Consider the following 12,858-nt stretch of genomic DNA (forward strand, 5'->3'; position numbering starts at 1 on the left):
CACCCTCCACTCCGAAGAGTCTCAGAGCAGCTCACAATGTCCTTTACCTTCCTCCCCCACAACAGACACCCTGTGAGGTAGATGAAGATATTGGCTTTATATCCCACCCTCCACTCCGAAGAGTCTCAGAGTGGCTCACAATGTCCTTTCCCTTCCTCCCCCACAACAGACACCCTGTGAGGTAGATGAAGATATTGGATTTATATCCCACCCTCCACTCCGAAGAGTCTCAGAGCGACTCACAATCTCCTTTCCCTTCCTCCCCCACAACAGACACCCTGTGAGGTAGATGAAGATATTGGATTTATATCCCACCCTCCACTCCGAAGAGTCTCAGAGCGGCTCACAATCTCTTTTCCCTTCCTCCCCCACAACAGACACCCTTTGAGGTAGATGAAGATATTGGATTTACATCTCACCCTCCACTCTGAAGAGTCTCAGAGCGGCTCACAATCTCCTTTACTTTCCTCCCCCACAACAGACACCCTGTGAGGTGGTTGGAGCTGAGAGGGCACTCCCAGCAGCTGCCCTTTCAAGGACAACCTCTGCCAGAGCTATGGCTGACCCAAGGCCACTCCAGCAGGTGCAAGTGGAGGAGTGGGGAATCAAACCCGATTCTTCCAGATAAGAGTCCGCACACTTAACCACTACACCAAACTGGCTCTCACCAAACGGCCTATTGCCGTTGCCTTTTCTCATGGGAGTCACAGTCGACGTTCCCTCTAAGCTGCAGAGTCTTGTGAGCAAAAATTTCTGTTTTGTAAGCCACTGGCATTAAAGCTGTGAGCTCCTGTATGAATTAGTGAGCTCTGGGGTCCTCCTTCCTGAGCCAAGACAAAAATGTGTGAGCTGAAGGCTAAAAATCTGTGAGCTGGCTCACGCTAACTCAGCTTAGATGGGAACAGAGCGCTGCTCCCAGTCCTACATCAGCAGCTGGAAAGGCCCATGCCGCCTACTGGTCCAGCAATATGTTCCCTTATTCGAGGAACCTGGTCTATGCCCCTTGCTTCGGTGTATTTACTTCGTTGTATCCCGTTTTTCTTCCCAGAGTAGTTAACAGCATTCTCCCTTCTTTCATTTTTATTCTCAATAGCCCTTTTAGGTAGATCCAAATGGGTAGTCATGTTCATCGGTAACAATAGAAAAGAGCTAGAGTCCGGTAGCGCCTTAAAAAGGTAAAGGTAATCCCCTGTGCAAGCACCAGTCGTTTCCGACTCTGGGGTGACATTGCTTTCACAACGTTTTCACAGCAGACTTTTGACTGGGTGGTTTGCCCCTGCCTTCCCCAGTCATCTACAAGCTGGGGACTCCTTTGATCGATCTCGGAAGGATGGAAGGCTGAGTCAACCTGGAGCCAGTTACCTGAACCCGGCTTCTGCTGGGATTGAACTCAGGTCGTGAGCAGAGATTTCAGACTGCAGCACTGCAGCTCTACCACTCTTCACCATGGGGCTGTCCTAAAGGAAAGGTCCCCTGTGGAAGCACCAGTCATTTCCGACTCTGGGGTGACGTTGCTTTCACAACGTTTTCACAGCAGACTTTTTACGGGGTGGTTTGCCATTGCCTTCCCCAGTCCTCTACGCTTTCCCCCCAGCAAGCTGGGGACTCCTTTGACCGACTCGGAAGGATGGAAGCCTGAGTCAACCTCGAGCCGGCTACCTGAAAACCCAGCTTCCACTGGGGATCGAACTCAGGTCGTGCAGGAGAGGAGCTTTCCTGAGTCCCGGCTCACTTCTTTATATCAGAAGAAGCGACCAGTGGCTCACGAAAGCTCCTACCACTACCACCAATTTCGTGAGCTTTTAAGGTGCTCCACGACTCTAGCTGGTTAGGTTGGTTAGGCTGAACCTGCATGACCAGCCCAAGGTCATCGGGTCAGCTTCCATGGCAAAGTTTGAACTGGTGTCAGCCCAACCCTGGTGCAGTACTTGATCCCCAACCTTTTTGGCACCAGGGACCGGTTTTGTGGAAGACAGTTTTGCCACGGACCGGAGGAGGGGGCGGGGGCAATGGTTTTGGGATGATACAATTGCGCACTTTATTTCTGTTAGTTTGATGTGGTGGTTAAGTGTGCAGGCTCTTATCTGGGAGAACCGGGTTGGATTCCCCACTCCTCCACTTGCAGCTGCTGGAATGGCCTTGGGTCAGCCATAGCTCTGGCAGAGGTTGTCCTTGAAAGGGCAGCTGCTGTAAGAACTCTCTCAGCCCCACCCACCTCACAGGGTGTCTGTTGTGGGGGAGGAAGGGAAAGGAGATTGTGAGATTCTTCTTCTTCTTGCGGGCTCTTATCTGGGAGAACTGGGTTTGATTCTTATCTGGGAGAAACGAGTTTGATTCCCCACTCCTCCATTTGCAGCTGCTGGAATGGCCTTGGGTCAGCCATAGCCTTGGCGGGGAGGGCGGGATATAAATTAAATAACTAAATAATAGCTCTCACAAGAACTGTCCTTGGAAGGGCAGCTCCTGTCAGAACTCTCTGAGCCCCAGCCACCTCACAGGGTGTCTGTTGTGGGGGAGGAAGGTAAAGGAGATTGTAGGCGGCTCTGAGACTCTGTCCTTGAAAGGGCTGATTCTGGGAGAGCTCTCTCAGCCCCACCCACCTCACAGGGCATCTGTTGTGGGGGGGAGAAGATATAGGAGATTGTAAGCCGCTCTGCGTCTCTGATTCAGAGAGGAAGGCAGGGTATAAATCTGCAGTCGTCTCATTATTACTACCAATTGTAATACATAATGAAATAATTATACAACACACAGCCCAGTTGCTAACGGGCCACAGTCTGGTACCGGGTCCACGGCCCAGGGGTTGGGGACCCCTGCTCTAACGGCTTCACTGTGATGGCTAACCTAAGGCCGCAGGATACCATTCAAGCCTGTGGCATGTTTAAAGCCTTTCTATCTCGAGCGCATGCAGTGAACTTACATACCGAAGGACAGGTTGGCTACTGGCATGAGCTCCCTCGCTCTGTAGGTTCACGTGGGTAGCTGCGCTGACCCGAAGCAGCAGAACCCAGTCTAAGTCCAGGGCCACCTCTCAGGCCAACGAAATTTAACGCTAAGCTTTCACGTACACGCAACTGCATCTGAAGACGTTTGCGCGCGCGCAGAAGCCTCCGCCCAGAATGAAACTTTGTTGGTCTGAAGGGTGCCACGGGACTCAAACGTCGTCGTTGATTGGACGTGATCCTGCAGAGTTTTCAAGGCAAGAGGCGTTCAGAGGTGGTTTCCCGTTGCCTGCCTCCGTGGAGTGACCCTGGGCTTCCTTGCTGGTCTCCCATTCAAGGACGAACTGAGGCCAACTGCGCTTAGCTTCTGAGATCTAATGATCTCGCCAGGGCTGTCAGGGTGCTTGTTGGCTACGCTGAATCTTCATCTCTACCCCCTCCCGATCCCTCGAGTACTGAACAGGCGTGGAAAGCAGCACGCTGCACATTTGTCGTCTCAGAGGTCTTCCCCTCTTCCTTTTTATCTTTGACATGGCAGTGTCGAGCCGTTTTGTTTGAACATATGAACATATATATAAAGCTGCTTTATACTGAATCAGACCCTCTTTGGTCCATCAAAGTCAGTCTTGTCTACTCAGACTGGCAGCGGCTCTCCAGGGTCTCAAGCGGAAGTTTTTCACACCTATTTGCCTGGACCCTTTTTAGTTGGAGATGCCGGGGATTGAACCTGGGACCTTCTGCTTACCGAGCAGATGCTCCACCACTGAGCCACCATCCTTCCCCAACAGACAGATATGAACCTATGAAGCTGCCTTCTACTGAATCAGACCCTCTTTGGTCCATCAAAGTCAGTCTTGTCTACTCAGACTGGCAGCAGCTCTCCAGGGTCTCAAGCTGAGGTTTTTCGCACCTCTTTGCCTGGACCCTTTTTAGTTGGAGATGCCGGGGACTGAACCTGGGACCTTCTGCTTACCAAGCAGATGCTCCAACACTGAGCCACCGTCCCTCCCCTGACTGGCAGCGGCTCTCCGGAGTCTCAAGCTGAGGTTTTTCATGCCTACTTGCCTGGACCCTTTTTAGTTGGAGATGCGGAGGATTGAACCTCGGACCTTCTGCTTACCGAGCAGATGCTCTACTACTGAGCCACCATCCTTCCCCAACAGACAGATATGAACCTATGAAGCTGCCTTCTACTGAATCAGACCCTCTTTGGTCCATCAAAGTCAGTCTTGTCTACTCAGACTGGCAGTGGCTCTCCAGGGTCTCAAGCTGAGATTTTTCACACCTCTTTGCCTGGACCATTTTAGTTGGAGATGCCGGGAATTGAACCTGGGACCTTCTGCTTATCAAGCAGAAGCTCCACCACTGAGCCAACATCCCTCCCCTACATATGAAGCTGCCTTCTACTGAATCAGACCCACCTGGGTCCATCAAAGTCAGTCTTGTCTATTCAGACTGGCAGCGGCTCTCCAGGGTCTCAAGCGGAGGTTTTTCACACCTACTTGCTGGGACCCTTTTTAGTTGGAGATGCCGGGGATTGAACCTGGGACCTTCTGCTTACCAAGCAGATGCTCTACCACTGAGCCACTGTCCCTCCACTGCTCTCCAGGGTCTCAAGCTGAGGTTTTTCACGCCTACTTGCCTGGACCCTTTTTTGTTGGAAATGCTGGGGATTGAACCTGGGACCTTCTGCTTACCAAGTAGATGCTCCACCACTGAGCCACTGTCCCTCCACTGCTCTCCAGGGTCTCAAGCTGAGGTTTTTCACACCTCTTTGCCTGGACCCTTTTTTGTTGGAAATGCCGGGGATTGAACCTGGGACCTTCTGCTTACCAAGCAGATGCTCCACCACTGAGCCACAATCCCTCCCCTACATATGAAGCTGACTTCTACTGAATCAGACCCTCCTGGGTCCATCAAAGTCAGTCTTGTCTATTCAGACTGGCAGCGGCTCTCCAGGGTCTCAAGCGGAGGTTTTTCACATCTACTTGCCGTGACCCTTTTTAGTTGGAGATGCCGGGGATTGAACCTGGGACCTTCTGCTTACCAAGCAGATGCTCTACCACTGAGCCACTGTCCCTCCACTGCTCTCCAGGGTCTCAAGCTGAGGTTTTTCATGCCTACTTGCCTGGATCCTTTTTTGTTGGAAATGCCGGGGATTGAACCTGGAATCTTCTGCTTACCAAGCAGATGCTCCACCACTGAGCCACCGTCCCTCCCCTTTCACATCCCCCTTGATCGGTATCTTAGCACTAGGGGAAGGAATGCCTGGAGTCATTAGCTTGCTTGTGTGGGGACTGAAGTGGGTGTGTTTTGTCCCAAACTGCACAAGGACATCAAAGGTCTTCCCCCCCCTCCCATGTTCCAGTCAGGGAATTCCATTCATGCTTGGAATTGTAGAGCTCTCCAGCAACAGAAAGGGGATAGGCCAAATTCAGATGTCCATAAAACCTAAAGAGAAAAACAGAACCCAAGCAATTCTCCCTCCAAGCTGTAGAATCTTGTGAGCAAATATTCTAGTTTGTGAGCTACATGCACTAAAGTTGTGAGCTGCTGCGTAAATTAGTTTGCTCTGGAGCCATTTTCCCTGAGCTTAGAGAGCCAGTTTGGTGTAGTGGTGAAGTGTGCAGACTTTTATCTGGGAGAACCGGGTTTGATTCCCCACTCCTCCACTTGCAGCTGCTGCAATGGCCTTGGATCAGCTATGGCTATCGCAGGAGTTGTCCTTGAAAGGGCAGCTGCCGTGAGAACTCTCTCAGCCCCACCCACCTTACAGGGTGTCTGTTGTGGGGGAGGAAGATAAAGGAGATTGTGAGCCGCTCTGAGACTCTGATTCAGAGAGAAGGGCGGGGTATAAATCCAGTATTATCATCTTCTTTGACAAAAATGTGTTAGCCAGAGACTCCGTTTAGAGGGAACACCGAACCCAAGTCTAACTGTCTTGCAGGGAATGGTTCCCACTGATCATTCGATGTCATGTTGGTGCTTTTTAAAGAACTTGCCACAGCTGGAACTCCAGAGCACGGAAGATACACGAGAGTCTTTCAGTAACGTTGCAAGGTCTTATTTAAACAGATTACAGTATCCAAAACCAAAAACAATAACCAGACACTAGGCAGTCAAAAAAGGAAATCAGGTCCCACGTAGGTAGTTCCTTAGCCTATGTTCTCCATACGAAGACGCAGGGGCTTTAATTTCTCTGTTTCAATTCCTTATTACAAATCTTCCACAGTGGTTAGGGTTATAATGATGTTGTCCTTCACATCACCATATGTGTACAGTCACATTCTTATTTTGAGTCTTATTTCATTTCATTCATGTTCTTTGTTTTACTACTGGACACCAAGGAAATCACTTATTCCTTCTTTCTGAGCTCATATCTGTATAGAGTCAGAGGCGTCTTCCCTTCTGACTCTATAGAGACACCTCTATTTGCCTGCCTGCCTTTCCTTCCTTCCTTCCTTCCTTCCTTCCTTCCTTCCTTCCTTCCTTCCTTCCTTCCTTCCTTCCTTCCTTCCTTCCTTCCTTCCTTCCTTCCTTCCTTCCTTCCTTTCCTCCCTCCCTCCTTCCCTCCCTCCTTCCTCCCCTTCCCCCTTCCCTCCCTCCTTCCTTCCTTCCTTCCTTCCCTGCTTCCCTTCCTCCTTCCTTCCTTCCCTCCTCCCTTCCTTCCTTCCCTTCCTCCCTCCCTCTTTCCTTCCCTTCCTCCTTCCTTCCTTCCTTCCTTCTTCCTTCCTTCCCTTCCCCCTTCCCTCCTTCCTTCCTTCCCTGCTTCCCTTCCTTCCTTCCCTCCTCCCTTCCTTCCTTCCCCTCCTCCTTCCTTCCTTCCTTCCTTCCCTCCTTCCCTTCCTCCTTCCTTCCTTCCCTTCCTCCTTCCCTCCTCCCTTCCTTCCTTCCTTCCTTCCTTCCTTCCTTCCCTCCCTCCTTCCCTCCTCCCTTCCGTTCCTCCTTCCCTCCTTCCTTCCTTCCTTCCTTCCTTCCTTCCTTCCTTCCTTCCTTCCTTCCTTCCTTCCTTCCTTCCTTCCTTCCTTCCTTCCTTCCCTCCCTCCCTCCCTCCCTCCCTCCTTCCTTCCCTCCTTCCTTCCCTCCTTCCTTCCTTCCCTGCTTCCCTTCCTTCCTTCCCTCCTCCCTTCCTTCCCTCCCTCCTTCCTTCCTTCCCTCCCTCCTTCCTTCCTTCCTTCCCTTCCTCCTTCCTTCCTTCCTTCCTTCCTTCCTTCCTTCCCTCCTCCCTTCCGTTCCTCCCTTCCTTCCTTCCTTCCCTCCCTCCTTCCTTCCCTCCTTCCTTCCCTCCTTCCCTCCCTCTTTCCCTCCTCCCTTCCGTTCCTCCTTCCCTCCTTCCTTCCCTCCTCCCCTTCCTTCCTTCCCTCCTTCCTTCCTTCCTTCCTTCCTTCCCTCCTTCCCTCCTTCCCTCCTTCCCTCCTTCCTTCCTTCCTTCCTCCCTCCCCTCCCTCCCTGTCTTGCGACTCTCAAAACATCTGATGTTTACTCTCTGTGGCTGTTACATGAAGCAGGTTTGGCCCCCCCTGCTACAGTGCTAAAAACATGCTAAGGAAAATGTCTCTGGCCACAGTTAGCAGGCGAAGTCTGAGAGCGGGAGAAGGCCCTGTCCAGTGACGAGGTCTCAGCCAATCCCTGCCCTCTGTGCATGTTAAGGGAGCTGCCTACACCTCCCGGCCGGGCGCTCTGCTGCTCAGCCACCACCGGCTGCTTGTTCATCCCCAGAGCTCCCGAGTCCCCGCCCAAAGGTCTTTGTCGCTGCCGAGCGTCACGCTAACCGGCTGTGCTCTTGGCCTTCGCAGCGTTCCCCGTTATGACCAGCCGCCGCCCGTGACGTACCAGCCGCAACAGAGCGAGAGGAGCCAGCCGATCCTTGTGCCCGCCAACCCGTACCACACGGCAGAGATTCCAGACTGGCTGCAGGTCTACGCCCGGGCGCCCGTCAAGTGAGTGGCTCTTGCATGGCGACTTCAGGTAGCTCCTCTGTAAGCCTTCTGTTTCACACGCCCAGCAAAGAAGGGTGGATTGGCTGTGAATTCAGTTCCAGAGTTCCGTGGACAAACAACTAGATTCAAGTACAGCAGCACCTTAAGCGATGGAGAGTTTCCGGATGTGAGGTTTTGAGATTCTGACCAAGGAAGTTTCGACACCGAAAATCCCGCCTCAGTCTTAAGGCGCTACTGGACTCCAGCCTCGCTGGCTGGGAATTGAAAAATTGGGAAGGTCTTGAGCGCTTTCAGAGCATGGAGCTGCAGCTGCTAAGTATCTCAAAAGCAAACAAGAGAGGTTCTTAAAAACGGAGCCAGTTGATTTTATTTAGGGCCACCTTTGGTTACAATTACTCCTGATCTGTGAACTGTGATTTTTTTTCTTAATTCTAATTTTTGGCTTGATTTCACAGTCCCGATCTGTGATTTTGATTTTTGGTTTTGATGGGTTTTTTTAAAAATATGTTTAATTAGAGAGCCAGTTTCATGTAGAGGTTAAGTGTGCGGACTTAAGTGGTGTAGTGGTTAAGTATACGGGCTCTTTTCTGGGAGAACCAGGTTGGATTTCCCACTCCTCCACTTGCAGCTGCTGGAACGGCTTTGGGTCAGCCATAGCTCTAGCAAGAGATGTCCTTGAAAGGGCAGCTTCTGTCAGAGCTCCCTCAGCCCCACCATTAGATAAGAACAGCGCAGACGGTGTAGCGTTTTATGGATTAGGACATAGATGTCATAAGTGTCCTAGATGTCAGGAATATCGAGAACATCAGCCCAGTCTCTCCAGGAATCAGAGTGTAGGGAGGCCAGTAGACGGTATAATCAATAAAGTGAAGTAAGGACGTCGGCTTGCCTCAGCTAAAAACCTGGCGGGACAGCTCCGTTTTACAGGCCCTACAGAATGGTAGTAAATCCAATAGGGCCAGAATCTTCACAGGGAGCTGATTTCACCAGGTCGGGGCCAGTGCCGAAAAGGCCCTGGCCCTAATCGAGGCAACTCAGACCTCCTTTGAGCCAGGGATAATCAGATGTTGATTAGCCAATCGTAATATTCTCCAGGGCTCATATGAGGAGAGTGCAGAAAGTCCCAGGTTCGAAACCCGGCCATCTCCGTTTTAAAAGGACCAGGGAGGAGGCAATGCGAAAGACCTCTGCCTGAGACCCTGGAGAGCTGCTGCCAGTCTGAGTAGGCAGTACCGACCTTGATAATCTGATTCTTATAAGGCAGCTTCATAATCTGAGAGGACGGTAAGCAGTGGGGTGCCGCAGGGCTCGGTACTGGGTCCCATGCTCTTTAACTTGTTCATAAATGATTTAGAGTTGGGAGTGAGCAGTGAAGTGGCCAAGTTTGCGGATGACACTAAATTGTTCAGGGTGGTGAGAACCAGAGAGGATTGTGAGGAACTCCAAAGGGATCTGTTGAGGCTGGGTGAGTGGGCGTCAACATGGCAGATGCGGTTCAATGTGGCCAAGTGCAAAGTAATGCACATTGCGGCCAAGAATCTGGCAGAGACTGACCAAGAGAGAGTTCTTGGGAGTTGTGGTAGATAACTCACTGAAAATGTCAAGGCAGTGTGCGATTGCAATAAAAAAGGCCAATGCCATGCTGCGAATTATTAGGAAGGGAACTGAAAACAAATCAGCCAGTATCATAATGCCCCTGTATAAATCAATGGTGAGGTCTCATTTGGAATACTGTGTGCAATTCTGGTCACCGCACCTCAAAAAGGATATTATAGCATTGGGAAAAGTGCAGAAAAGGGCAACTAGAATGATTAAAGGGTTGGAACACTTTCCCTATGAAGAAAGGTTAAAACGCTGTTACTTGTAACGTTTTCCAATGGTATGGTTAATTTCCGCTGAAAGACTACACCATTGGAATGGTCACCTACACCCTCTTACTATGAGAATTGGACATTTACTTGTTGAGTTACTATGGGTGATTGTGATGTTCCTTAATGTCTAAATCTCATTTGGAATACTGTGTACAATTCAGGTCATTGCACCTCAAAAAAGGATATTATAGCATTGGAAAAAGTGCACAAAAGGGCAACTAAAATGATTGAAGGTTTGGAACACTTTCCCTATGAAGAAAGCTTGGAGCTCTTTAGCTTGGAGAAACGTCGACTGCGGGGTGACATGATAGAGGTTGACAAGATTATGCCTGGGATGGAGAAAGTAGAGAAAGAGGTACTTTTCTCCCTTTCTCACAATACAAGAACTCGTGGGCATTCGATGAAATTGCTGAGCAGACAGGTTAAAACGGATAAAAGGAAGTCCTTCTTCCCCCAAAGGGTGATTAACATGTGGAATTCACTGCCACAGGAGGTGGTGGCGGCTACAAGCATAGCCAGCTTCAAGAGGGGATTGGAGAAAAATAGAGTCCTTTTTTTCTCTCCTTGCAGGTACGACCACATCCTGAAGTGGGAGCTCTTCCAGCTGGCCGACCTGGACACCTACCAGGGGATGCTGAAGCTGCTCTTCATGAAGGAGCTGGAGCGGATCGTGAAGCTGTATGAGGCGTACCGCCAGGCCCTGCTCTCGGAGCTGGAGAGCCGCAAGCAGCGGCAGCAGTGGTACGCCCAGCAGCAGCAGCAGCACAGCAAGAACTTCTGAGCTCGCTTCGGGCCGGCTGGACCTCGGAGAGACTCGGCGCAGGGGAAAAAAACGGGGGTCGAAGCCGGGCCCTTTTGGCCGAAGAGGCAACTCCCTTTTGCTCTGGCACCTTTTTTGTAATTTATCTTCTTTGTGTATCATGTTTATTGAACGCAAAAAGGGTTTCTTACGTTGTATAACAAAAGTTAGTTTCTTATTCCAAGCGGAAGTGCAGAAGGGGGGGGGGGGGGAACCCACTTTCTTTTTTTTTAATGGCATCTTTTGAGCAACACGGAATATATTTTTCATAATACGCAGCGTTGTAAGCAATGTCCCGAACGGAGAAGTTGCTATTTTAGGAACTCCCGGCTCTGTGCGGGGGGGGCAGTTCTCTTTCCGCTCCTCCGTTTCAAGGGCTGAGAGACCGCTCTTGTGTTCTAGAGAAACCACAGTATTTACAACTTTTTTTGTAAAAAAAAAAACACGGAAGAGAGTTTTCCGCTGCACCTAACCCCTTCACTGGTGCCTGCCCTTTTTTTTTTGGTGGCGGTACGCCGCTCATCCGTGGAGCGCGGTCAGAGAGCCGATGCCACGGAGACGAGTTGCCTTCATGTGTTTTGCTGCCGGTCCCAAGACGCGTTGGGGCACGTTGGAGGACTAAACTCACAGACCCGTGGGGGAGGGGCGATGGGAAAAGGTCTTCCGACAGAATCAGGGACGACGCAGCAAAGAACTTTTTTTCTTTTTTTTTGCAAAAAGCATCCTACAAGCACAATGGCCTTTGAGGCTCAGGATACCTTGTCAAGCGAATAAATGAAAACTAGCGGATCTTGTTTAGCGGTCGCCGTCGTCTAGAATGTAGCACCCCTTCCCCGTCGGTCTCAGCAAGTGAATAAACTTTACGTTTGTTTAAATGCAGGCGTGGCTGTGAGGTTGCTGGAAGAGATTTCCTTGCATTTTTCGTCTCTCCCGCTGAACCTCGAAGTGCCTTTGGAATCAAAGGGGACAGGATGTTGAAGGGAAGAGGGGTGATTTCGTGGAAAAGCTACTGCTTTGGTGTAGTAGCTTAAGTGTGGGGACTCTAATCTGGGAGAACCGGATTTGAAGAGGATGATGATATCGGATTTATATCCCGCTCTATACTCTGAATCTCAGAGCGACTCACAATCTCCTTTATCTTCCTCCCCCCCACAACAGACCCCCTGTGAGGTGGGTGGGGCTGAGAGAGCTCTCCCAGAAGCTGCCCTTTCAAGGACAACCTCTGCCAGAGCGATAGCTGACCCAAGGCCATTCCAGCAGCTGCAAGTGGAGGAGTGGGGAATCAAACCTGGTTCTCCCAGATAAGATTCCTCAGAAGAAGACTGCAGATTTATACCCCGCCCTTCTCTCTAAATCAGAGTCTCAGAGCTGCTCACAATCTCCTTTATCTTCCTCCCCACAGCAGACACCCTGTGATGTGGGTGGGGCTGAGAGAGCTCTGACAGAAGCTGCCCTTTCAAGGACAACTCTTAAGAGTTATGACTGACCCAAGGCCATTCCAGCAGCTGCAAGTGGAGGAGGGGGGAATCAAACCCGGTTCTCCCAGATATGAGTCCGCGCACTTAACCACTACGCCAAACTGGCTCTTGATTCCCCACTTCTCCACATCTGGTCAGCTGGGTGACCTTGAGTCAGTCACAAATTCTCTCTGAGCTGTTCTGCTCATGAGCAGTTCTCTCTGAGCTTTCTCAGCCCCACCTACCTCATAGGGTGTCTGTTTTGGGGAGGGGAAGGGGATTTATAAGCCACTCGGAGACTCGAGTGAAAGGTTGGCGTATAAACCCAACTCCTCCTTTGCATATGGAAGATCCCAGGTTCACTTTTTTTTCCCCCTTCAAATTTATATCCCGCCCTCTCCTGATGGGCTCAGGATGGCCAACAACAATTAAAACAACACAGAGTATTAAACTATACAATAAAATCATTCATGCGTTTTGCAGTCGTGAAAACCGAGATGCATGTTGATGTTTCGGATTATTCTGACGTTATATTCGTTGAGAGAGGTGGTCGGTGCGGCGGAATAATGGCCACCTCCCTTCAACTGTTCAAAAGCAATTTTAAGCAAATCGGTCTTCCGGGCCCTGCGGAACTGTGGCAGGTCCCCCTGAGCTCTGATGTTTCCGGGAGAGCCAGTTTGGTGTAGTGGTTAAGTGTGCGGACTCTTACCTGGGAGAACCGGGTTTGATTCCCCACTCCTCCACTTGCACCTGCTAGCATGGCCTTGGGTCAGCCATCGCTCTGGCAGAGGTTGTCCCTGAAAGGGCAGCTGCTGTGAGAGCCCTCTCAGCCCCACTCACCTCACGGGG

The 12,858-nt window shown here is 50.7% G+C and overlaps 1 protein-coding gene across 1 annotated transcript in view; it reads left to right on the plus strand.

The window, feature by feature from the left end:
- SAV1 (salvador family WW domain containing protein 1) overlaps window positions 1-11,427 on the plus strand; it is a 29,663-nt gene extending 18,236 nt beyond the window's left edge. The window contains exons 4-5 of the mRNA XM_060262659.1: window positions 7,739-7,882; window positions 10,324-11,427. Coding sequence (XP_060118642.1) covers window positions 7,739-7,882; window positions 10,324-10,534 — 355 coding nt within the window. The 3' untranslated portion in view covers window positions 10,535-11,427. The remainder of the gene's footprint in view (window positions 1-7,738; window positions 7,883-10,323) is intronic.
- The last annotated feature ends 1,431 nt before the right edge of the window (window positions 11,428-12,858 follow it).

Source organism: Heteronotia binoei, chromosome 21 (genome assembly GCF_032191835.1).
Source record: "Heteronotia binoei isolate CCM8104 ecotype False Entrance Well chromosome 21, APGP_CSIRO_Hbin_v1, whole genome shotgun sequence".
Lineage (NCBI taxonomy): Eukaryota > Metazoa > Chordata > Lepidosauria > Squamata > Gekkonidae > Heteronotia > Heteronotia binoei.